This window comes from Sinocyclocheilus grahami, unplaced genomic scaffold, assembly GCF_001515645.1.
Source record: "Sinocyclocheilus grahami isolate Dianchi unplaced genomic scaffold, SAMN03320097.WGS_v1.1 scaffold5.1, whole genome shotgun sequence".
NCBI classification, from domain to species: domain Eukaryota; kingdom Metazoa; phylum Chordata; class Actinopteri; order Cypriniformes; family Cyprinidae; genus Sinocyclocheilus; species Sinocyclocheilus grahami.
Genome location: NW_015505184.1, coordinates 5801679 through 5828271, shown reverse-complemented (window position 1 = coordinate 5828271; position 26593 = coordinate 5801679). Strand labels below are relative to the sequence as shown.

The window sequence follows — 26593 nt, the reverse complement described above, 5'->3', positions numbered from 1 at the left end:
AGTGAACCCTGTTTGTAAATACTACACCAATTTTCAGTGCAGATAGAAACTGATTTCATAATCCGATCACTAACCCCCGTCTCCTCTATTCTATATGTCTGAGGAGATAGTATAGATTTCGGGAACCATTAAACAGTATGACAAATGAACTGTCATATGCTTTTCACAAATGGTTGGCTCCCAAAATAAGCCCAATTGCTCACACAGTATTTTATCAGAAAGAAATTTAATCAGACTTCCTCAATTTTAAGGGGTTCACTGAGAGAAAACAAAACCAGACTTTGACTGAATGATCTTATGGTCCAAGAACCCTTTCTAAAACATTTTGTTACTGCTGAATAAGGATCCCTCCACAAAGTTTGTGAGTGATATGGGTGTATCACACAAACCAAACGAAGGACATCCTCGTGTGGTGGGCAGCTGAATGATTTGGCGTCATGTTGGTTGGTTAGGGTAGGTTTAGTTTGTTCTTTATCCAGCGTGTCTGTGTGCAGCACGCGCCTAGCGTCATGACTGCTGTTTTTGTCCTCATATTACTGTTTACGTCAGGCAGTGTGGGGGGAGTTTTCCACTGACGAACACACACAGCTCAACAACAGCTGATCTCACTGTACTATACGTGCATCGAGAGCTAAGAAAGAGGACGTTGGTGCTATCTTGATAACTTTTCAAGCATCGTTTGGTCGTCTCATCCACCCATGATACACGGATACACAACCACTGGGTGAGTGTTTGTTTCTGTTTTAGGTGCTTGTAGATTTCTCGCAACACATTATTTTACATAAAACGCGAACTCAGTAGTACAGGTAATAAGCTAAGCGGTTCAATCACTAACTGTTACCGTGAAACCTATAGTGTTGCAATGTGGTTATTTACGTCCCTGAATAAACAAGGCATGACCGCGAGAAAGTCCGCTCCGGAAGTTCAGCAGCTGCAGAATTAAAGTGCTGGTGCGTGAAAAAGTAGCTTAATTGCTATTTAAACAGGCGCTCTGCTTAGACTGTTAAGTTTTTATTAACTTGGTACACGAATCATCCTTAAAATAAAACGGAGCTGTTTTGTACTTTTATTAGAATTTAAATAAAATGTTTAATATGTGTGATGTTTGAAAAACATAGTGCACAGTTACTTAGGGTTAGGCTATATGAAATATAATGATTGGCATGACAGAAAGTAGATGCACCTGCAATGTCATGGAATCAGATCCTCATGAATGATTTAAGAGAAAGATGCTTACCTAAGGCCAAGGCAAGTTAGAGTGGATTTGACTACTTTTTTTTAAGTGGGACACTTTAGCGTAATAATCTATCATTATCTGTATATTCCCTCAATAATAAACTGTATTAAGTTCATCCTGTATTGAACGACACTGTAGCCAACAGCACCAATAAAAAAAGAACAGTCAGAAACTGTCCACTTTACGTACTTGTATTCACACTATTTTACAAATGATGCTTTAAATCTCCACTTTGCTGCATAGAAAAGGTGAGAAAATGTCTAGTTGGTTTTGTCTGCTGTAGACCAGAGTGATAACCTATTTTTCCACCTGACATCTGTCTGCTTTCCCCTTTCACGGTCTGCAAACTCCACCTCCTCCTTCTGTTTACATTCTAACATTCACATGTTCATTTGCATAGTTGTAGTCTGGCCAGTTGTCACTGCCAAGTGTTTGGCTTTCAGTGTTTTTTGTTCAATTGATATTGTATGTTAGGCCTATGTTCTTGTAATCAGCTGCCCTCCTGTCTTACACATTCACTGCACTACATAAACACTCCCACATCACATATACTGTACACAAAGGATGCAATGAATAATTGAATGAACTTGAAGTCTGGTGTCTGCACACTTTGAAGAGATCACTATCACTTTGTCACAGCTAGAGGAAGCCATAAATCACGTGTCACCGCACCAGTAGAATCTGCATTTCTGTCAAAGCATGATTTACATGCTACAGACACTTTTACTATTATGTGCAACACAAAGTGTCATTTATCTCATGAAGCAATAACCTTTTACACAGTTGACTTTGTGGCATCTGGGATTACAGTGCAGGTGTTTACACAACACTGTCCAAAGAAAGCCAGACCTGTGTGAAAAGAGGTGAGAGAGAGAGTTAAGGTTGTCCAGGATACAGGCAGTATGCACAGGGGCACATAGTGTTCTTGGCATATGAGCCATTTGTGTGGGTTGGGCTTGACTGGATGCACTTGGAACAAGAACCAGGTGACCTGTGATGCAGATTGCTCCGTCCTGCGGTGTGAGGTAGTGTTGTTCTGTCATCCGAGGTACACAGAGTTCTCTGTGTGTATGTGCTAGCGTGTGATTTCTTTCCAGCGCACACGCACTCAAGCAGAAAAACTTCAGTAGAATGTGAGGTTTGTGCTACGGTTTCCTCTTTTGTTTCTTTTTGCACTCAGCGTTTACTTGTAAGTGCTTTCATAAGCTTTGAAATGGAGCTTGGCATTTGCTATCATACTTTTGGGGGATTCTGCAATAAAAACAAGTATCGAGTTACAAATTTGGTCATGCAGTTTAGCCTGTTTGGGACGTTAAGCTGAGCTGAATGTCTTAACATTGTGTTCTCGAAGAACTCCAAACATCTGAGGAATGTTAATGACTCCGGAGGGAGATAGAAGACTTCCCTCCAGACTTATTGATTGTATAATGCACACTTTTGTGTTTGCATTTACTTTGCATAATATGATTAATAACAATGATCATTTCCCTGAGAAAGCTGCATGGGCTTGTGATGTTGTAGTAGTTCAAGTCAAGTTTTGTCTTACTGGGGAACCTGCTAAACAGGCTTTTGCCCAGAGTGAAGATGTGAATCTTTGGTACCAGCCTGAACAAGAGAGAGGTGTCCAGTTGCTGCTGGTTAGGATTTGTATGCTAATGATTACTGAACCTCCACAAATACTATTTTCAGAAGTGGTGCACGGCCAAAAATGTGATCTCATTTTATAACCCAGTAATTCATTCAAAAATATATTAAAATGCTATTTATATACAAAGTACTTGCATCTTGTATGTGGAGGGAATGGTTTTTAACTTCTGGATTTAATTTCATTTTGATAGGGACAAAAAATGTCAGGGTGATAAAACTGTCCTGATATCTTAATGAAAAAAAATGACGAGTTGTATTTTTATCTTTACGTAGTTTTGGTATAATCTTTTATTATTAAATTTTTTTTATTTTTTTTTATTTACATTTTAAAAAAGCTTATTAAAATTATGAAAACATATGTCTGCCAAATCATGTCATGTAGTGCAATCATAAATTATATGTATTTATTAATTATATTAATTAATTAATAATTTTTAATATTTGTAAAAAAAAAAAAGTACCCTAAAAATATATTAAAATATATATTTTAATAACTATTATATATTTCAAAAAGGTTTTGAAAACTTTTATTAAAAATAATAAATGCCCCTTTTAAAAAAAAAATATATAGAAAATAATAAAGATTTGTAAACTAAATTTGTTCAAAAATTTGTACACTCAAAATGTATTTAATGTGTAACATGTTACACCTTGTTGTTATTAAATATATTGCTATTTTTTTAGAATCATTCAATATCATTATTTACAGAAACGAGCCTGAATACACCAAATTAATTTCTAAGAACTTGGCACATAAACTAGATTAAAACAAATTCTTTATCAACATCACAAACATTTTCCATCGACACATTTGCTGTAAAGTCTACTTTTCAATCTAATCGTATGCTTTAATTTTTCCTGTATAATTTGACAGATCACCATGGCTACATCACAGCGTGGGGGTTTAAAGAGGAAATATGGTTTCCCAGACGAGGATGCCATTTACTCCTCCTCATCCCCCTCATCACACTCTGAATGGGACTCTGATGAAGACAGCCCCCAAAGTAATAGCATGGACTTAGTGCCTGTTGGCTCTTTCTCTTCAATCCATCACATGCCAAGTAAGTCATGCATAGTACCATAGTAGCACAGTGCATTTTTCAAATCATGCAAAGCAACACTTGTCACCTCCAGTGTTTTTAAACACACATAAGGAGGGGTCTTATCTAACCTCAGTGTTATTGTGCAGAGCACTAGATAAGAAGAGAAACAGACAGTTGTAACATTGTTTATCAGGAGATGTTGTGCACAGTCACCCTGAGTCATTTTAAACCCACAAACCTCAATGTAAGCACAACAATTATTAAGCTATAATCAGTTACACCGTCCTGACCGGGACAGAGCACATCTATTGTGTAAGTGTTTACCTTTGCTGGTAGTACTGTGAGATTATATTGTCTGTCTGTGTGCCTGGACATGCCTGTGTGTTTTTAATTTTTGATTCACATGATTCATAGCATGTGAAGTGCTGCAAATAAAGCTGATTTACTAAGGGCTACTTCTGTGCAAACACATCTGACGTCTGACCTCAGCCCATTATCCTCATTTATAGAGAGAGAAATTGCTATTGCAAACACAAATTAAATAAGTAATGGCACTGAATGCTTCTAAACTTTGCACTCTTGAAGAAAGTTTTTTTTTTTCCCTTTTAGTACTGCATATGAAAAATGGCAAGACCACTGTTGTAATTTCCTTAAAGTCTCATTAGGCCTCTCTAGTGTTGAGTTCAGGTTACTTCTTAACAAATCTGACTCAGCTGCCCTCTAGTGGAAACTACAACAGTGACAATCACCATAAAATAAACACATTTATATTTATGTTTATATTCAGAGCAACTTACAAAGAGGAACAAATACAATTTGTCACAAAGACAATATTCATAATATACAGTGTCAGGTTTATTAGACAACTAGATTAGAAAATGCAGATAAGGAAAAAAATATATAAATTTTTTGTGCAAGTGAATTGGTTTAAGGGTGTGGGGTGAACAAGTGCATGCAGCAGAGGTCTTCAGTTGCTTCTTGAAAGTTGCAACTGTCTCTTTAGATCAGGTGGAGTTTGTCAGCTTATTCCACACCAGATAGGAACAGAGAGGGTGAAGGCTTTGGAAAGTGACTTTCCTGTGTTCTGCCAGACTTAAGCAGTGACTTGCATTCCAATTATGTCTGTAATATTTTTAATATTTATGTATGTAATAATTTTCTTCTCTGAAATTACAATATCACAATAAAAAAGAATAAAATAAGCTGGCATTTAAAAATCCATATGCACAGCTGTCATGTTCTAGAATGAAAAATAACCAACCAATGCATTCGCAGAGAGGGCTTTTTTTCCCCCCTCTGATAATGACTGCAAAGAAACCAGAGTGGATTTGAAAAGGGAACTCCAGATAAAAGTTAAAGGGTTAGCGAAAAAAAAAGAAAAGAAAATTCTGTCATTAATTACTCACCCTCATGCCGTTGCAAAACCTGTGAGACCTTTGTTCATCTTCAGAATACAAATGAAGAAATTTTTGTGAAATCCAAGAGCTTTCTGACCCTCCATAAAGAGCAATGCAACTGAAATGTTCCCAGGCCCAGAAACATAGTAAGAACATCGTTAAAGTAGTCCACGTGACATCAGTGGTTCAACCGTAATTTTATGTAGCTTATCGAAAGTATCACAACGAATGCGTGTGCATTCCTCTGCTCATAAACAAGGCATAGCGTATGTGTTGTGGTTCTCTTGATAATGGCGAAGGACGGGACCCATAAGTCCCAGAGGAGAAGAATTGTTGAATAAAGTTGTTATTTTTATTTTCTTTCCGCACAAAACGTATTTTCGTAGCTTCATAAAATGACAGTAAAATTACACTGATGTCACATGGACCATTTTAACGATGTCCTTACTACGAAGGTCTTATGGGTTTAGAATGACATGAGGGTGAGTAAATACATTTTAATTTTTGGGTAAACTAACCCTTTAAATCCAGAGCTTCTAGACACATACAAGATAAAAACGTCCTGCTCAGGGCTGCCACACACTAGTTGAAATGTATTTCAGTATAAAATTATATTTTACCTGCTAGTATTTTATTTAGTTTATTATATTTATTGACTGAATAGGTCCCATAGGGAACATGGGCAAATTGAGTGTCAATCAAAGTGACGGTTTAAAGCATGTTATCATTCAACATCACAGCATAAAGACTTTCTAACTAATGTAAATCGGTATTTACATAGTCTTATATAAGTAAATTGATCTCTGTCACGCACGTGTCCCACATTGTCATGCAAAATCACATCTTCTGTCCTGCAATAACCAGAGGGTCATTCTATGCAGTGGCAGTCATGAAAGCCAGTGTCAAAGCCTTACATTTTGATTCAAGAAGCCACTGGAAGTCAGTGGAGTGAGATGATAATTAACTCATTTGATATCTTTGCTCTTAGTTTCATCCATCCTGAAGAAGACGAAAGATACGCAATCCAAAGGCAGTGTTCGGCTTGGCCTGGTTACAGTGTTCCTTTTCCAGCGCTGTCAAGGTTTCAGCAGTGTGCCCAGTCATGGCGGCTGCACACTGGGCATGGTTAGACGGCACACTGCCCACCAGCAGTTCACTCTGGCGGAGCACGCAGAGGAGCAGCAGCGCTTGCGAATGGAGAGGCTACGTGAGCAACACCAAGAGGAGAAGCTGGAGGCATTGAGACAGAAGGTGAGTTGGTTATTTTCCAGTTTAATTTTTCACTTGGCTTCTTACAGAATCTTCCTTTTTATAGCTGATCATCAGTGGGACTCTCACAGCATCAGAAGCAGCCAGGTTGACAGTGAACGACGTCCCAGATGAGGATACCGATCTCAGCAGCGTGAAGCTGAAAGACATGGGATCCCTCCGTCCCTGCTCTTCCAAGCGGAGACGTGCATTATTGAGAGCAGCAGGAGTGGTGCGCATCGACCGGGAGGAGAAGAGGCAGCTGCAGGAGCTGCGGCGGTGGAGGGAAGACAGTGGATGCCATTGCCAGGGCTTCTGTGAGCCGGAGACCTGTGCCTGCAGCCAGGCTGGCATCAAGTGCCAAGTAACTGTTTTTTCTACGTATATATATTTCTATTCATGGTGGTGCAGTTGTCATATTGATCTTTGACATATTATTGCTCAAAAGATTCTGCACTGCCTAGCAGACTTTCAATGAAATTTTAAGCTCACGAAGGTTGCATTTCTCAATCAAAAATAAAGTTAAAAGTCATATTGTGAAATATTATTACAGTTTAAAATAACTGTTTTCATTTTTATATATATTTCGCATGATTCTTCAGAAATCATTGTAATATGCTGATAAGGTGCACCAAAAAATGATGAAAACAGTTGTGCTGCTTAACACTTTCATGGAAACCATGATACTTTCAGGATTAATTTATTTGAAATATAATTTTAAAATATTATAAATGTCTCTACTACCTCTTTTGATCAATTTAATGCATCCTAGCTGAATAAAAGTATTAATTTCTTACCCCAAAATTCTTACCTACCCTGAACCTTTGAATGGTAGTGTATTTGAGAAATATTTAATCGCTTGTGAGATTACTGGGGTCATATTCTCAAGAGAAAAAAACTTAAACTGAAGTCTCAATTACTTCTAATCTCATTGAGATATTGAATAGATCTCATGCATTTTCTTTCCTATGGCCAGCAACAGTTGTATTATAAGAACTGAAGTATTGTTTTTTTTCACTGATTGTTTTTTTGATAAACATTATCTGTCAACAGATGGATCGCTCCAACTTTCCCTGTGGATGTTCAAAGGAATGCTGTGGGAATCCCGCAGGCCGAATCGAATTCAACTCCAGTCGTGTACGGAGCCACTACATCCACACACACATGAAGCTGGAGCTGGAAAAGAGGCTGCACGATGATAACAGACTAGTCTCCACTGAACAACAATCAGCGGCGAGGAACAGAGCCATTACATTTCCTGTAGAAAATGACTCTCCCTCATTCCTCCTGAGCTCAGAGCTCTGCAGGCAGGGGGACAACAGCTGGAGCAGTGACATGACTGACACCTCCTGCTCTTCCTCTCTGAGTCTGGACTCTGAGACAGATGGAAGGCCTTCCTCGGAGCGACCCACACTGGACATGGATGGCAGAGGACTCACTCACATACTCAGCTTTTCTGATTCTGATGGAGAAGGATGTCCATACATTAAAGATTATAATCTGTCCACAGAAGCCACTGGCGGCACATCCACAAAGGAAAGCAACACCAGTAAATCTAAATTGGAGTTTCTGGATGAAAATGCTAATCAGGCCAGCATGGAATGTGTCGACGATCCATTTGATATCCCTAATACTCCTTCTGCATCTCCGGATCACACTATGAACTGTTACATGGACCTCAGTCTGTCCTCAGACTCTGACCTGGTCTTTTTTGACACTCTCCATGAGTACGGTCCAAGCCGCAATCATTTTAAAGTGTATAGTCATCTGGACTACATGTCACAGCTCCAGTTCCCCCGCTGTCCCAGTCCTGCTCTATTTGAGGACTCAGGAGTCAGTCTTCTGGAGTCTCTTGTAGGAATTTCTTAATAGGGATCAGAGCAGCTCAGTATTTTTTACTGATGTTTAAAAAACAAATGAGCATTGTTCATTTGCGATTGTAAAGTATGAATAAATCTCATTTACTATGAGAAAAATGGTGAATAATTTTGGAATTTAAGGATATTCCTTAGAATTATATTTAAGGATATTAATATAGTCTGTAACTATTCACGATCACAGTGTAAAAACAGTTAAATACCACTCAGTGTGAAGTATCATGATGAGTAATATGTCAGTTTCAACTTTGTTGCCAAAAGTCTTAGGTAAGATTTTATATGTATTCTTCATAAACTAAAGGCTTCATCACCATTAAAACTAATCCTATTTCAGTAAATAAAGTTTTACTGTTAAATGTTTACTTATAAAAGCCCATTCATATGTATTTCTCAGTTTTGTTTTGCTTTAAATGATCATGTGTGTGAATCAAAGTTGTATTTTTTGTGTAGCACAGTAAATGTATTTGTTACAGTGTTTCAAACGAGTAAGCTGTTATAAATGTCAATATGCCATTATCATATTTCATGTTCGTCTTTTCAAGGGCCAGCATGCCCTTTCATTTAAAATGAAATGTTTTTTTTTATTTAAGGAATGACTTGTAATATATAAAAATTCAGGCTACATTCGCTTCAGTGGTATGCCTGCTTTGTATTTACTTCAGTGAATGTTTTTGGACATTTCAAAATGTGTCCAGCTTCTTTTTTTTTCACTTCTTCTTCTTCTTCTGTGGAATAACTCAATAAAACTAATTTCACAAAACCAGTGAGAAATACTGATTTACATAGAAGAAACGGAGACTCGAAGAATTACAGTATTGGTTTTTATGTAGGTATTGTAAGGTTTGATTAATGTTCACAGGAAATTACTGGCGGTTAGGCTTTCTACTGTTGTTCTCGACCTGGAAGCTCCACAAGAGGGCCTCAGTAAACATCAGAAGTAGCTTCAAGAAGTCTAAAAATAACTGAAAAATTGAAAGACAAAATGATCAATAAGATATAACCGTTTTTTAAAAATACAAAGGTGAATTAATTGTTGAACAGAGAGGTTGAAGTTAAAATTGAATTGAAGGCAACTATGTGTGAGCATACATAACTTAGTTAGCTTTTGTGGTTAAGTTTTTGTTGCTTTGTCAAAACAAGTCATTAGAAAAATAACAATAATAATAAAATGATGACTCATTAAGGATGTGTGAATAATAAAAATATAAATATAACGTATTTAATTATATTATATATTTTGTATAATTATTATGCAATTTAGCCACACACATAAATTATTTTTGCTTAACTGAGAATGTTTCAGCTGACAAATATAAAAAAATAACGTACCGAGATAGAAAAATCGTTTGATCGTTAGCATCATGTTCGATTGCTCTCCCCTGCCTAGATGGACAACATGGCCACGATGTGTCTGGGTCGCTAATTTTGGAACGCTAAACAAAACATTGAAAAACATCGAAACCCTTAAGAACAATGGGTTTAACACAGAGCAGTGGTGGACCTGAGGGGGGAACAGAAGGATATCATGTCCATGGAGTAAATAACTTTAATTTTGGTGACTTTTTTGACATCGAGCAGCTTTGCATGCTAGCTATGCTTTCATGAAGTTCTCATGTCCGCATAGCTTTAGGCTTTGACAGATATGCACTGAGAGAAAGCTGAGTGTGTGCGTTCATGCTTTCTTTTTTCGTGCTGAAATAAACAACTGTGTCAGATTTAGTATATTTGTCTACGGTATTAACATCTGTGGAAGCCTTTTGAATGTTTAGAAATTATGCTTGCGAAGTGGCAACTGTCAGGAAATTGTAATTAACGTACGGGTTATTTTGTACTGTAAATCTTAAAGCTCCGAAAACGCCTTCTTATTTATTTTAACCTTTGTGATTTCTTACATTATGGTCGCACGTTACACAGTTTTGAGTGTGTAAAAGAGTTTGCAGAGGGTTGGATCGATGTCGTGGTCAGTAACGTGAATTTAGGAGTATATACGTGTAGCCGCCACGACACTGATTAAACTCATACTCTCAGATTCATTACTTGAGAGTACGTATCATTCGATGGATGTTATTAAACTTCCCAGAATACACAACAATGCGTACAGCATAAATAACGAAGTGGCAACTGTCAGGAAATTGTAATTAACGTACGGGTTATTTTGTACTGTAAATCTGAAAGCTCCGAAAACGCCTTCTTATTTATTTTAACCTTTGTGATTTCTTACATTATGGTCGCACGTTACACAGTTTTGAGTGTGTAAAAGAGTTTGCAGAGGGTTGGATCGATGTCGTGGTCAGTAACGGGAATTTAGGAGTATATACGTGAGCCGCCACGACACTGATTAAACTCATACTCTCAGATTCATTACTTGAGAGTACGTATCATTCGATGGATGTTATTAAACTTCCCAGAATACACAACAATGCGTACAGCATAAATACGTTTGAATTTAAATGCATTTGAAGTAAACCCCCCATCTGAAATTCCAAATCTGAATGGAATTTGTGCTCTGCGGTGATTAACTTCTATTCCTTTACAGATTCAAGAGGACTCACCAGCGGAGAAATCTGGTTTGGAGCCCTTTTTCGATTTCATCATATCCATTGGCAATAATCGTTTTGTAAGTTTGTATTTGTAAAACCTTATTGGTTATTCTTGTAATCTTGAAAATGTAATACAAAGATGTGTCTGTGTCACACACAAGTAATAACCAACAGATGATTAGATTTACATGCACAAGAATGTCCTAATTAATATTGTAATGTTTTCATACAATTTTTGATTATGTAGGCTTCATGTAAACATTTTAAAATGTCCTACAAGTAATGCTTTGTCTTGGCAAAATGACATCTGTTCACTGTCTCACTGTTTTCTCTATCTCTATATAATCTACACTGTGTACAGTTTAAAGCAGCACTATGTAACTTTTGGCGCTCTAGCGGTTAATAAACAGAACTGCACACATCCCGCGGAAGAACATTCTAACCGGAGCTACTTCTCGTAGGTTTATGTCTATGGCGATTCACGCAGGTATGTGTTACTCCGCAGCGGTGACGACCCGACCAGGCTACACTAGTCCAAATATAAGTACTTATTATAAGTGTACCGTAGTGATTCGGAATAAGACAAAAACACGGTTTGTAAGATGAATTCATGATGTACTCGCTCATTATATACATTTTGCAAATTTTGAACACAGAAAAAGTTACATAGTGCTGTTTTAACCGCGTGAGCGCCAAAAGTTACAAAGGGCTGCTTTAACACCGCAATCTGGTAGTGTTTGTGTAGTAGCTAAAAAAATTCTACAACCGTTTAAAACAAGCTGTTTAAACTAGTTTTAAGTGGTCAGTGACATTCATATAATCACTGAAATGCACAAGAATGTTCTTGAATATTGGACTATGGTGATATTCCAAATATGCATGAATCATGTAAACACATTAAATCCAGTTGTCATAACCTGAAGCTATTATTCGACTTTCAAGAAATCCGTGTAAGACAGCATATCCGAGTTTTGGCTGGTCATGTAAACATTTTATTCAGAATGTACACTTTATCTCCCGTATTTGCCAAAGAGATGATGAAAGTTCATGTCTTAGTGGTTTTAAAGACTTAACCAAAACATGGTTTTGATGTGCATGTGAATGTGGTCACAGTTTCTTTGATTCTAATGGGTCACATGCTGTCTGAAACAGAGCCAGGAGAATGAAATTCTCAAGGACCTCCTCAAGGCTAATGTGGAGAAACCGGTGAAGATGGAAGTGTATAGTACAAAGACCATGAGGATCCGAGAATTGGAAGTGGTTCCCAGCAACATGTGGGGTGGTCAAGGACTTCTGGGAGCCAGTGTCCGCTTCTGCAGGTTTCAAGGAGCCAATGAAAATGTTTGGCATGTTCTCGTAAGTGATCCTTGCATTTTTTTTAAAGTACTTTGGCTTCTTGGACTGTTCTCTTTATTCTCTTTGTGTGATTATTTTGCTCACTTTGGTTTTAGGATGTGGAGCCAAATTCACCAGCAGCATTGGCCGGACTCCAGGAACATTCGGATTTCATTGTTGGAGCTGACCAGGTTCTCCAAGATGTAAGATTAGAATTATTTAATGCATGCTTGATTGTTATTCAGGAGAAAACAAAGCTGTGCATGCAAGTTACTCACAATCAAGCAATGTTTTGATTTCCCAACAGTCAGAGGATTTCTTCTCCCTAATTGAAGCCCATGAGGGGAAACCACTGAAGCTGCTGGTCTACAATACAGAGACGGATAAATGCAGGGAGGTGGTTGTCACACCAAATGGTGCCTGGGGGGGAGAAGGCAGGTAATAACCCTGTTACAGAAGATGTAATAGTGTAATGAAGACCTGAATCAGCCATTATTACGAGGAAACGACTCGCACAACTGCCTCCTCCAGAGCTTGTGTGCATTTCATGATAATGATTTTGCCTTTGTAGTCTTGGCTGTGGCATTGGATATGGCTACCTGCACCGAATCCCAGCTCGACCTGACAGCCCAAAATCTGTAAGAGTCAGTCCAAAAGCTTCTCCTGTGGTAGGAACGCCAGAGCAAGAACTTCCTACAAATGGATTTACAGAGGTAATTTTTCCTCAAGACTGTAGTGTGATGTGATATATTACTTAAGGAATAGTTCACCCAGAATTCTGTTGTCATTTACTTGCCTATATTTCTTTCTTTCTAATGTACGACACAAAATGAGATATTTAAATTTTTTATTTTTTTTGGTCCATACAGTGAAAGTAAATGGGTTTCAAAACAAAACAAAACAAATTGGACCCAACTGACATATCTTTTTGTTCCACAGAAGAAAGTAGGCCCCCCCACAATTTACTTTTTTCCCTGATAAAAATTGCCTATTTTTTTTTTTGCCAAATAAAAAAAAAAACAGGTCTGCTGTGCTTGTTTGCAGGACAGCACAATTTGTCCTAAATGTTATGATTATATATCAGTATAGCTAAATAATAATAATATTACTAAACAAAAACAAAATAAGAAATATTACTTTTGCAACTGTAATATTAGTGCTAATATTTATGGCTAATATTTGTTTTATTTACTTTTTTTTGTGATTTGGGTTTTATTTTGATTAATTGTGCAGCAACAGGTTTAAAACTATGTGCGGGTGTGTAAATGATGACGATGTTCAATTATGGTTTGAATTTTTGGTAGCTGCGTACAACAACATAACTGAAATGTTTATCTTCAGGTGTCCTTAATGGCGTCCAGTCAGTCAATGAGTGGCTTGGATCTTGATACCCCACTGCCACCTCCCATTCAGAGAGTCATGGATCCTGGTAAGGCATCAAAATACGTGCTTCATTTAGAACAAAAATCACGAAAAGACATTGTAATATATCAAAGCAATGGTTCCTCCAGGTTTCTCGGATCAGTCAGAAGTGGCCATGATGAATTCGGAGGTGTCAGACATGACAGAACGACTGGACCTATCCACTTCTTCCACTGACATGACAAACACATCCCTAGCTGTCATTGTGGAGGACATTGTGTCAGTTGTCGGTGAGGCCACCTTGCTAAATTTAGATAAACAGAATTCAGTCTGTGAGTCAAAGTCTAGGTGGTAAAATGTGCAAAATGTCTCTTTTTGCAGAGGAGCTTCAAGACAGTGAGGTTCCTAGTCGTAACCCTGAGGAGCAAAATACAGAGTATCCTGCTGTGGATTTCAGTTCTATTGCACCACCTTCAGATGTTCCTCCTCCCCTTTCTCTCCCATACTCTCTTCTCCCAAATCTGCCTCTTGATTATAGCATACCCACAGACATGGCATCTTTAATGAATTCTTCAATCCCATCTCTCGACTCTTCTGTGCCTCCTATAGACATCTCTTCCCTGCTCATTGACCCCGCCGCCCTTCATCTCGAGTCATCTGCCCCACCTGCAGAATATCCCGTGCAGTCGAACGAGTCCTCAGCTTTCCCCTCAGAAACTGATGGTGTCAATCAGGGCTTTTCTGATGTGCCACAGTCTCTGAAGAGCAGCTTGTCTGAGGGCAGAGCAGAAGCCGTATCCTCTGACCTGATGTCTTTTGATTCCCATAATGCACATGTCAAAGATGAAGCTGCTCCTCAGTAGCGTCTCTACCAAGTACTACCTTGTGTCTTGTTTACGCAGTTGCTCAACAATCATCAGGTGGTGTCTTTTAATGGCTTTGTTACTGTTAGGATCAGGTGTGGGCGAATTGGTATTGAGTGTGTTTTTTAAAACAGTTGCGAGAAATTTACGTTTTATTTTGCGTCTAGTAGTCATGATTGTAGGTTGTTGGAATGTGTGTAGGGGGTTGTCTTAAATTGTGTAGATCTTAATTTAGAAGATAATGTTTTATGTTACTAAATTGAAACCTTTTTATATAGCTTGATTAACTAAAACTGCTTAGATTCCTCTACCAGTTTTAAATCCCACAAAAAGTGGAAAGTAGCACCTGAAACCTTTATTTAATTGACTTTGTTTTAAATATTTGTAGTATTTATTTAGCTACGACACAAACCCTCATGGATTACTGTGTTAATCTGAACACAGTGTAGAATATATACATAGAGCTAATGACAAAATATACACAAAGGAACACTGTGACAAAATAAATCATTTTGTCTAGAAAAAGCATTACGTTTTTGGCTTACTTTGTTACATATTTTGGAACCTGTTTGGGTTTTATTGTGTGTTGTGGGAATGTTTTAACAAAGTACAAATATTTAGTACTGGGCAAGGGTTTTGTATTTGTTTAGTTTAGCATACTAAAATCTTCCTGGCTAATTAGATTTTTGAAATTATTTTGATGCGAGTTTAGAATTTTTCAACCAAAATATTTAATTGAAATCTTTGCTAATTAGTCTTCATTCGTAGTGATTTATGTGTACTTGAGGATGAAAAGCATAATATTTATGTTTCAAGTTTTGTTGAAAACAGTTAACACTAGAGAAATGTTGCCACAGTAAAATGTGCTTTTCATGTAATTTAATAATCTATGCAAATACAGGTATTGTATAAATGCCAATGGAATTTCTGTGGTATTAATATTGATATTAGTGTTGAAGCGAAACGAGGCTGCTGAACGAGCGTGACACATGGCTCGAAAGCAGCGGAGCTTTTATTATGCCACAGTCGACCGCTTCCACTCCTTCCGGTGACGGTCGTGTGTATGTGGGGTAAAGCAGCGCTGTTTTATCATACTAGATACATTTGAAAGTTCTGTTATAATGCTACTCTGTGCGGTCGGCACCGGTCTATTAAAGCGCACAACATATTAAAGCATCTTTGGTGTTTCCATGTTTTCTACAAAACAAAACCGGAAATCGAGGGGTTATGACGTCATTGGCAGGCGACACAATGACACTATGGACACGGTCCGTGTCACTAGTTAAAATTGCTTATTTCTCAGGATTTAAACATTCTTCGAAACATTAGGGAAAATGTAACTACACAAGTCAGCAAAATATATAACACCGTTCTAGTGGTTTTTGGATATTTAAAAAAAAAAAAATCTTACATATTGTGCCTTTAAGTTCTTTGTCAGTGTTTTTTTTTTTTTTTTAAAGAGTTTCAGCTATGAACAAAGACTTTATATGTACAAGCAAAGTGATTCCTGGTGACATCTCTTTGCATCGACATGATCATGGTACGTCACAAGGGTGAGGAGACAATGTTGTTTTCAATTTGAATTTTTAGGAAAAAATGTAGAGAATACCTGTTATTCCAAGTGTGAACACAAATGTATATTTTTGTGTAGTAATGCTACATGATATTAAGTAAACAGAAAATGGTCTACTGTATACGCAAACTGTATTCTTTGGGTTTCTGGAAAAATGTCAGATTGAAAAACACTGGAACCATCTACAGCAATAAAAGTTCTAAAATATAAATTGTTAGTGCTGATTGTGATTTGTGTTGTAGCCTATACTTTGAAAGTAGGCCTAAATATCAAAGGGATAGTTCACCACAAAATGACATTTCTGTCATCATATACTCATGTCCTTCCAAACCTGTATGATTATTTCTTCTGTGGAACATGAAGATATTTTGAAGAATGTTGGTATCCAAATGATTAAAGTTTTGGTGACCATTCCCTTCGCTGTATGCAGACTTTTCTCAAAATATCTTTTCTTTTTTTTGTTCCACAAAAGAAATAAGGTTTGAAATCACTCAAAGGCTGAGAGTTTAATAACATGTTCCAGTCCAGGACATGTGGACCAACAACCCACCGTTTAAAAAAACGAGCATCAGCGCTGTCGAGCAGCTTCAGCGACCTCTGCCTGTGTCTGGCGCTCTCTTACGGGTCTTGAGGTAAAACAGGTACAGCAGGCTGGTCTCAGTCTGTGAGCCCGGAATACAAAAATTTCTTATAATATTTTCCACACACTGTCCATCTAGCACACAACATTGTTTATTGTTCTTGTCCAGAACTCAGACAAGAAGCTCTTTGTAGTTTATTTTCCATGATATCAGATGTAGCCTTCAACTGTCACAAAAAAATAAGAAAAACACCATTATGTTATAATACGTGACCCTGGACCACAAAACCAGTCATATGGGTCAATACAAGATATTTGAATAAATAATAAATAAGCTTTCCATTGATGTATGGTTTGTTAGAATAGGACAATATTTGGCAGAGATAGAACTATTTGAAAATCTAGAATCTGAGGGTACAAAAAAATCAAAATATTAAGAAAAGGTGGTTAAAGGATTCATTCAGATGCACAGAGGAAAAAAGAGAATTCCTTAGCTCAGAAACTTTCCACCCTTTGAATGGTTTCAATAAGAGTAATTTATCACAAGCACTCCCGTACAGCCAGCCACTGACATGCACCACAGGAGGTGAGGTACAAACTATTTAGTCTTCACACCAAAAGCACAGATTAATTTTCCTGCAGCCGCAGCAGACTGTACGTCACGCTTCTTAATCACATTTAATTCAAAAGAACAAATTCATCATCAAGTTTGCTTTTACTCACAAGTCATTTGTGCAGAAACAAATACTAGGATTTATCTTAAAATATTATCTGAATGAAAACTGTAAACTAACTATAAATCTGTAGATGATGGTCACCTTGCCTTGACTTATTTTTTATTGTAGCTAAATTAATCTTTTTTTTTTAATCTTAGATTTTTGAAGAAGTCTCTTACGCTCACTAAGGCTGCATTTATTTGATTAAAAATACAGTAAAAACAGTAATATTGTGAAATGGTTTAACAATTTAAAATAACTAAAATTTGAAAGCATAATTGATTCCTGTGATGACAAAGCTGAATTTTCAGCAGCTATTGATTTATTTCAGAAATCATTCTTTCTATGATTCTAAAATCATCAAAAAACATTTCTTATTATTATCAATGCTGAAAACAGTTGAGCTGCTAAACATTTTTATGGAAACTTTGATACATTTTTTTTCATGATACTTTGATGAATAGAAAGATCAAAAGAACTGAATTTATTTGAAATAGAAATCTTTTGTAACATCAAAAAGGTCTACTGACAATTTGATCAATTTACTGCATCCTTGCTGACCCCGAATTTCTGAAGGACGATTATGTCTGTGTCATAGATGCAAGACTGCTGTGGCACACAATGCTGTTCGAGTCCTTTCTGTTCAGAGAATATGGTATTTCTGGTGAGTATTTTTTTTGTTTCATTTTGAAGTTTTTTAAAATACGAGATTTTTTTGGAAATTGCATTCAAGTTGTACTTGGCTCAAAGGGTGGACTGGAACATCCGTTTATTTCCCAAACTGTTTGTCCTATGCAAGTTTACAGAGAACTGGGGATATTCTCACTGTGAGACGACACTGAGCCACTGTGCTGACCTGGATTGGAATTTAAGTGATTTTAAGGGCTATTTTTGATTGGTCTGTAGGCTGCTGTTTATAAATGGCATTTTGTGCTGCTGCAGTACTGGGCACTTCATTCACAGACGTGTCCACCCGAGAGACCTGATTTTAACGTGGCCTTCACCAGACAGCCCATCATATCACCAGGTAATCTCGCCTTATGCCTTCGTCTTGCATACATGCAGCGTTCACATGGTCTTATCCGCTGTGTGTACAGTGTATTGTTTCTGTGTGTTGGTAGGATTGCGTCCGGCTGGCTTTCACAATTATGGAGACTCAGAGACTGCAGTCATTTCCACTGTCTACCAAGTGCAGACCCACCCCAGTCACGTGACTGCAGTGTATTCAGCCCTGCCGTCCCACTACAGACAGCCCCCTCCTTCATATGATCAGGTCATGCAGGACTTGCAGAAGAAATAAACAGACCCTCAGCACAGCGACTTAATCTTACTCTGTCTGTGAGGTGAAAGAAACAGAAGAAGCTCAACAACTCAGGCATGACTGCAAGAAAACAAACAGTACAAGTACAAAAACAAGAAGTTAAGGACATTGAAACTCCATCTTCTTCTCAGTATACAAGACTGCTGGAGGTTTGAGGTTCCTCATCTGTGGATACAGTAAAAGTGCACTTAGTTTTCAATGTCAGGACTTAAGAATATGTTTATAAGCATAACAGGTTACACAATAGCTTTCACATTAAAGGCAGAGCAGATCAGTTTAACAATAATAACAATAGCCTCAACAAAATATATTTCATAATTTTATATTGTTCACTTCTAAAGAGATTTTATTTTGATACATAGAAACCGAGTGTTCTGACATTATTAAATATTTGTATTTGTTCCACAAAAAGGGCATTATACACTCCCTGGATGCTTATAAAATGTTATTGATTGAAATACACTGCATACATTTTTATTATTCCCACTCAACATCCATAACCCTAATACATTTTTTCTTTTTAAATTTGATATATTTTATGTATTAACTATACATTTTTTATATTAATTTATAAATAAATAAATAATACACATACACACACACATTTTTAGGTACACTTCCTAGTACTGGGTCGACCCAGTGCCTTAATTCCTCATGGCATAGATTCAAAAAGGTGCTGGAAATATTCCAGACAGAATTTGTCTAGATTGACATGACAGTATGATGCTGAACATCCATAATGTGAATCTTCCATTCCATCACATCCCAAAGGTGCTCTATTGGATTGAGATCTGGTAAATGCGGAGGTCATTTGAATACATGAACTCAATGTCATGTTTCGGGTTCCATCGGAAGTGTCTTGATTTGTGTTCCGGGGATGAACGAGGGTCTTGCGGGTTTGGAACAACATGGGGGTGGATGATTAATGACAGAATTGTTCTTTTTGGGTGAACTAACCCTTTAGATATTGTTTTGAACATTTCATTGTTGTTGTTTTTCTCCCCAGAATTGTTCCCCTCATTTTTTTATCTTGGTTGTGTTTCATTTTTTTCTTGTCATTTGCACTTACATATTGTTGCTTTTTTGTTAGTTTTGATTGCTTCTATTGTCCTCATTTGTAAGTCACTTTGGATAAAAGCGTCTGCTAAATGACTAAATGTAAATGGCGTGTTATCCTGCTGGAAGTATCCATCACAAGATAGGTACAACGTGGTCATAAAAGGTAAGGACACGGTCAGCAACAGTACTCAGGTAGGCCGTAGCATTTAAAACCATGCTCAGTTGGTACTAAGGGGCCAAAAGTAAACCAAGAAAATATCCTCCACACCATTACTTCACAACCACCACCAGCCTGAACCATTGATACAAGACAGGATGGATCCATGCTTTGTTTAAACCAAATTCTGACCCTACTATCTGAATGTCACAGCAGAAATCAAGACTCCTCACACCAGGTAACCTTTTTCCAATCCTCTATTGTCCAATTTGGGTTGTATGTTAAAATCACAGTAGATCAGCAGTTTCAGACTGGCCAGGGGTGCGTTTCGCAGAAGCAACTATGGCTGCAAATTCCGTCATTACCAATAGAGTTCAATGAAACAATGCTTTTGGGAAGCGTACCCCAGTCTAGCACTAACAACCATGCCACGTCCAAAGTCACTAAAATCACCTTTCTTCCCCATTCTGATGCTTGTTTTGAACTTCAATTAGGTGCATAAATGAGCTGCTGAATAGGTGCACCTCATAAAGTGGCCGGTGAATGTATCACGTCACAAAAGGTGGCCTGATATAATCCTTCTTTATAAAACAAACCTAAACTTACAATGAGGATGGTTAATATAAAGTTTTTTTTGTTTTGTTACTTTATTCATTGGTTTAGCAGATATTTTGTGGCTGCTTGGTTGGGTTAGAAAGTATATATTTGGAACAAGATATGGAACAGCTTTGTTTGATATATATTATTTAGAAATAATAGTGAAATATAATTGTATTAACTAATTCTTTAATATCATTAGTATTATTAATACATACTATTCATAAAAATAAGTAAAATATTATTACTTAATTAAATAAATTTAAGTAGTTTAATATACTACTATTATTTTCAACCATTTATATCTTTATTCATGTCAAACATTTTTATGTTTACGTTACATTGGTAACCGTTCATTACCACCACAAGGTGGCGCTGTAAAGTAATAATCTCCAGTTTATTCTAACCCTTTAGTTTCAGGTCTAAGCATTACTAGCACTTACCGTTGTGCTTTGAGGGAAAATCGTCGTTAAATCATCATTTGTTCCTCAGAATGATAATATTTGCAACAATCAATCAAATTGGCCTTGTTTGGAAAAGGACATTACGAGAATTTTCATTCTCTTCAAGGCATTGAAGACCCTTGAGTCTGTCTACAGTTATATACTGGTGAAGAAGACAGAGCAGATCTGAATACTGCCTTACTGGGCTCAGTTTTGAACCTCAGAAAAGATTGACAAAAATGCCTCTGAGGGTGTTCAAGGTAAAACAAAAAGCCAAAGAAAAATGATGCCTGTGAACAGTGTCCTGAATGATCAGATCTGAGATTGTGTTTGATCGAGAGCTGCATTCATCCAGTCCCTCAAGACCTCCAGACATTACTGAAGTTATGCTTGAAAAAAATCATTCCTTACGCATCTGTAAATTGTGTAGCATCAGTGAGAGTCTCTTCTGCGGTGAGGCGAGATCAAGCATGGCAGTATGGCAGACCTGTCCTTATTCAACTTTTTAGTCTAGACATAAATATTTTATATGTTTTCTTTCACAAAAATATTTAAATAATTACATTCATGCAAAGGCCTTGCGAATGCCACTAAACGAAAAAGAATGAAACCATCTCATCTCAGTTGTCCCTGATAGTTTCCATTGAATTATTATTACTTTTTTTTTAAAACAAGTAGTCCATGTTCTTAAACTCTGTGGCCCAACAGAGTCTGGCTGGGAAGAGTTCAAGGATACAGGCTGCTTTTCAGTACAGTATCTATCTTGTGTCTTCAGATGCATGGGAGTGAAGGAAAAGAAAAAGAAAGAACGAAACACGGGCTTCGAACCACATTTCCTGCAAGTCACATCACTTGTGGCCTCAGAAACACAGTGCAACCTTTGTTTGACCTTCAGCTCCTCTCACTTATTTATAATGCAGACTTCATAAAAAATTTGAGCACAACCAAGCGCAGAGTTGTCCACGGTCCAGAATGTGGATGAATTCAGTCTCTTCCCTTTCTAAACATACAGCACACAACGTAAAGTGGGCTCTGAGAACAGACACGGTGTGAAATGTGTTTTAAATCTACAAATGTTCTAGATGAAACAACCAAGGAAAGTTTTTAAAAATGTATTCAGTGCATTGTCTGGTTCTTGCTTACCTGCTTGTCACTACAATTGAAATATTTTATTCAAGTTCATTAAATTGTTATATTTTTTTTAAAGTTTGCAAAGAAAAGAAAAAAAAATGTCAAAAAGTGTCATGTATATGTATATATATATATATATATATACGTATATACGGTACTCACGCAAGTGTAAGCACAGAACATGAGGCATTCATAAAAAATTTGAGCACAACCAAGCGCAGAGTTGTCCACGGTCCAGAATGTGGATGAATTCAGTCTCTTCCCTTTCTAAACATACAGCACACAACGTAAAGTGGGCTCTGAGAACAGACACGGTGTGAAATGTGTTTTAAATCTACAAATGTTCTAGATGAAACAACCAAGGAAAGTTTTTAAAAATGTATTCAGTGCATTGTCTGGTTCTTGCTTACCTGCTTGTCACTACAATTGAAATATTTTATTCAAGTTCATTAAATTGTTATATATTTTTTAAAGTTTGCAAAGAAAAGAAAAAAAAATGTCAAAAAGTGTCATGTATATGTATATATATATATATACGTATATACGGTACTCAAGCAAGTGTAAGCACAGAACATGAGGCAACATCATAGACTCGCACATAGTTAAATATTCAGTGTCCTCAGGGATTAAATGAACTTGACTAGATGTTTACAGTGTATGGAGTATATTTTTTAGACAACACATGATGATCAAATTTCTTCTCAAGTCAGTTCCCTTTCAGTCGATCACTCTCGACATCACGTCGGTGTTGACTGACGAATTGGGATCTCGCCAGAGAGACCAATTCACTTGGGGTGTAACTAAACGAGCCAATGGACATTGGCATGCGGATTTCACATCTGGCTGCGCGGGTATAAGAGGCAGCAGGTGCACCGCATTAATTCATCCTTTCGCTTCGGAGCCGAGCGATTGTGCATCACCACTGCTCTCTACTTCGGTGTTGCAGAGAGAAGCTACCGAGTGCGGGCGTTACGGCACAACAGCGGTGGTCACGGTCTCACGGGGGAGAAAAAAAGATTGTCCTCGTGCAGACAGCCACACCAGGAGTGTGCAGTGGCCAGCTCCCCTGCGTGCTTCAGCACAAAAAGAGCAAATCTCTAAAAGAGCAACACGGGTGATCACGTCTTTTTAAAGATGGCTTATCACCCGTGCGTTTCTGGGTGCGGTCGCTTTCTGGCGCCTCGGGACGGTCACGATCGCTGCCTCACATGTCTGGGCGTTGAGCACGCTGAGGAGGTTCTCCTTGTGGGGACATGGCCATCTCGGAGTTGCACGAAAGACTTCAATCATTACTTCAAATGTGGCAGGGTGCCTCTGCCGCGATCCAGCGTTTGTAGAGGGAGCCAGCCGTTTTCTTTCAGTTCCCCCCCGAAGACCAGATGTAGATCACTGCATCGGAGGGCGAGCTCTCTCTTTCCGGGGATGACGACCTGGCTGCGCTGCCCCCTTCGGGTGTGGCAGTGTTTTCCGTGTCTCCCCTCACGGGCCTGTAAATATTCATCAGGCTTAATTGGCAGTGCTTACAGAGCTTGTGGGGAGGCGGCTTCTGCCCTCCACGCCATGGCGTTACTGCAGGTCCATCAGGCCAAAGCCCTGAGAGACCTGCACGAGGGTGGCCACGACCTGACGTTTCTACATGAAATGCATGCTGCGACGGACCTCGCACTTCGAGCGACGAAGATGACCGCACATTCTCTGGGTTGTGCAATGTCCACGCTCGTGGTCCAGGAGCTCCATCTCTGCCTGTGTCTGGCCGTCATGAAGGAGCATAATAAGGTGCAGCTCCTGAATGCTCCCATGTCGCAAACCGGCCTTTTCGGTGACGCTGTCGAGAGCTTTGCCCAGCAGTTCTCGGTGGCACAGAAGCAGACTGAGGCAATCAAACACATCATGCGCCGGAGGCAGCAGCCTTACACCAGGCAGCGTCGTGGATCCGGTTGCAGACAGGATGCCCAGCTCGTCCAGGCTCCCACCAAACCCGGCGGTAAGCGTAAGTGCAAGAGGCCCTGAGACAGGCGACCCGGAGATGGAGGGGACTGCTCATTGGGAGATGGTGACCGCACCACTCCCTCCCCCGGAGGAGGGCTGAGTGGAGAATCATTTGTTTCGTTTTATTTTTGTTCCGCCGCTGGCCCAGCAGTCAGCGGTACACAAAACTTCAATAAAAGAGCGGTTTCCTCAGTCTCTGGGTCTCAAGAGGAGGAGAGTTGTGAACTGTGCATCACAGGGTCACTTCCCTCCTCTTCTTTCACCAGTGGGCAGCAGTGGGTTGCCCAAGAGCACCCCTCCTGCCCATTCGTGGAACCAGGTAGGGGCTGTAGCATCCCCGCTTTATGTCGTCACACGCCGGGCTGTCACAAGCCTCAAGCAGGGACCCTGTGTTTTCTCCCGCACAAGGAGGAATCAGGTGAGTGTTACACTGCACACCCAGACTCCACCCTCTGCCGTCACAGGCCAGGCCAGGCCAGGCCGTCACAGGCCTTGGGCCGAGTCCCTGTGTTCCACCACGCTGCCCCACCGTGGGTACGTTGGTGGCTCCGTTGGTTCCTCTGGCATGGTCTCTCGGAGCCTGGTTAGGGCTCCCCAGTCTGTCTCGGAGGCTCCCGCGCACCATCAGACTTGGCTACGCGATTTAGTTCGCCCGGCGTCCCCCCAAGTTCAGGGGCATCCAGTTCACTTCAGTCAAGGCTGTCGGTTCACTGCCCCTGTGCAGAAATCGCAGTCCTGCTGGCGAAGGACGCGATAGAGCCGGTCCCTCCAGCCGATATGAGGTCGGGGTTTTACAGGCCTTACTTCATTGTGCCCAAGAAAAGCGGTGGGTTGTGACCAGTCTTGGATCTGCGAGTTTTGAACCGTGCGCTTCACAAGCTGCCATTCAAAATGCATCCGTCCCCAAGATAGGTTTGCAGCAATCGACCTGAAGGATGCGTACTTTCATGTCTAGATCCTCCCGCAGCACAGGCCATTCCTGCGATTCGCGTTCGCGGGTCGGGCATATCAGTACAAGGTCCTGCTCTTTGGGCTGTCCCTGTCGCCTTGCGTCTTCACCAAAGTCGTGGAGACAGCCCATGCTCCTTTGAGAGAACGGGGGGTGCACATCCTCAACTATCTCGAAGACTGGCTTATACTCGCGAGCAGTTGTGCGCACACAGGGACTTGGTGCTCAGACACCTCAGCCAGTTGGGTCTTCGGGTCAACTGGGAAAAGAGCAAACTTGTGCCAACGCAGAGGATCTCTTTTCCGAATCCATGGAGTTGGATTCGGTCAGCCAGACAGCACGCCTCACCCAGGAACGTGCTCAGTCAGTGCTGAACTGCCTCAGTACTCAGTACTGCCTCGGTACTCACCGGGTTCAGATTACACCGGCCTGCCACAGAACCTTCAGCCCGTGGTCAGATCCCTCATTCCTTTGGGCAGGAGTGCCCCTGGAACAGGTATCCAGGCATGCTGTGGTATTCACGGATGCCTCGGCCAGCGGCTGGGGGGCCTAGTACAATGGGCTCGCAGTGTCAGGGGTTTGGACGGGTCCCCAACTGCGTGGGTATATCAATTGCCTCGAGTTGCTGGCAGTACACCTTGCTCTGAGCCGCCTCAGAGGGTGCCTTCGGGGCAGAGACGTTCTTGTCCGGTTCGGAGTTGCTCAAGTAGGCCTGTTTGCATCTACAGAAACCACCCACTGCCTGTGGTTCTACTCCCTAACCGAGGCAACGCTCGGCACCGACACACTGGCACACAGCTGGCATTGGCCTCGATCAAGAGGGTGGGGGACCTGCAGGCATTTTTGGTTGACAAATCGTGCCTTGAGTTTGGGCCGGCTGATTCAAGTGCAACACTGAGACCCCGGCCCGGCTATGTGCCCAAGGTTCCTACCACCCCTTTCAGGGACCATGTAGTGAACCTGCAAACGTTGCCCCTGGAGGAGGCAGATCCAGCCCTAGCGTTGCTCTGTCCTGTACGCGCACTGCGACAGTACGTGGATAGAACTCAGAGCTTTAGGACCTCAGAACAGCTCTTTGTCTGTTACGGTGGACAGCAGAAGGGGAAGGCTGTCTCCAAGCAGATGATGGCCCACTGGATAGTGGATGCCATCACCTTGGCCTATGAAGCACAAGGTGTGTCATGCCCACTCAGGTTGCGTGCTCACTCTACTAGGGGTGTCGCATCATCCTGGGTGCTGGCTCGTGGTGCTTCACTAGCAGACATTTGCAGACCTGCGGGCTGGGCAACTCCTAACACGTTTGCTAGGTTCTATAGCCTGCGTGTCGAACCGGTTTCTTCCTGTGTTCTCACCTCAAACAGGTAGTGGTACTGAGAGGCCCACTTCAGAGTTGACTTGCAGCGTCCTTGGCGCCTAGCTCTCCAGAGAGTCCCCTGACCGGGCAGACCCTTTCGAGTCCTCCAGCACTCCAGCGGCCAGACGCGGCGGAGCGTCCGACGCCAGGCCTTTTCAGCCAATGAATTCCTGAA

The 26593-nt window shown here is 39.9% G+C and overlaps 4 protein-coding genes across 4 annotated transcripts in view; 3 read left to right on the top strand and 1 right to left on the bottom strand.

The window, feature by feature from the left end:
- The first annotated feature begins 515 nt into the window (after nt 1-515).
- On the top strand, nt 516-9191 carry csrnp1a (cysteine-serine-rich nuclear protein 1a). Its single transcript, XM_016272229.1, has 5 exons — nt 516-724; nt 3759-3945; nt 6313-6575; nt 6640-6936; nt 7626-9191. The coding sequence occupies exons 2-5, from the start codon at nt 3765-3767 to the stop codon at nt 8439-8441; spliced, it is 1557 nt and encodes a 518-aa protein (XP_016127715.1). The 5' UTR covers nt 516-724; nt 3759-3764; the 3' UTR covers nt 8442-9191.
- Nucleotides 9192-9836: 645 nt separating this feature from the next.
- LOC107585269 (Golgi reassembly-stacking protein 1-like) lies at nt 9837-15531 on the top strand. Its single transcript, XM_016272219.1, has 9 exons — nt 9837-9985; nt 10986-11066; nt 12142-12345; nt 12441-12527; nt 12632-12762; nt 12896-13037; nt 13666-13753; nt 13836-13976; nt 14068-15531. Exons 1-9 carry the CDS (start codon nt 9923-9925, stop codon nt 14547-14549), a joined length of 1419 nt encoding a protein of 472 aa, XP_016127705.1. The 5' UTR covers nt 9837-9922; the 3' UTR covers nt 14550-15531.
- Nucleotides 15532-17998: 2467 nt separating this feature from the next.
- On the top strand, nt 17999-18733 carry LOC107586630 (vesicular, overexpressed in cancer, prosurvival protein 1-like). The gene is made up of 3 exons (XM_016274087.1): nt 17999-18082; nt 18325-18445; nt 18540-18733. The coding sequence occupies exons 1-3, from the start codon at nt 18017-18019 to the stop codon at nt 18716-18718; spliced, it is 366 nt and encodes a 121-aa protein (XP_016129573.1). The 5' UTR covers nt 17999-18016; the 3' UTR covers nt 18719-18733.
- Nucleotides 18734-18884: 151 nt separating this feature from the next.
- Nucleotides 18885-26593, bottom strand: part of tgfbr1a (transforming growth factor, beta receptor 1 a) — a 94773-nt gene continuing 87064 nt past the window's right edge. Inside the window, exon 11 of the transcript XR_001609226.1 lies at nt 18885-18904. The gene's annotated coding sequence lies outside the window, so the exon portion shown is untranslated. The remainder of the gene's footprint in view (nt 18905-26593) is intronic.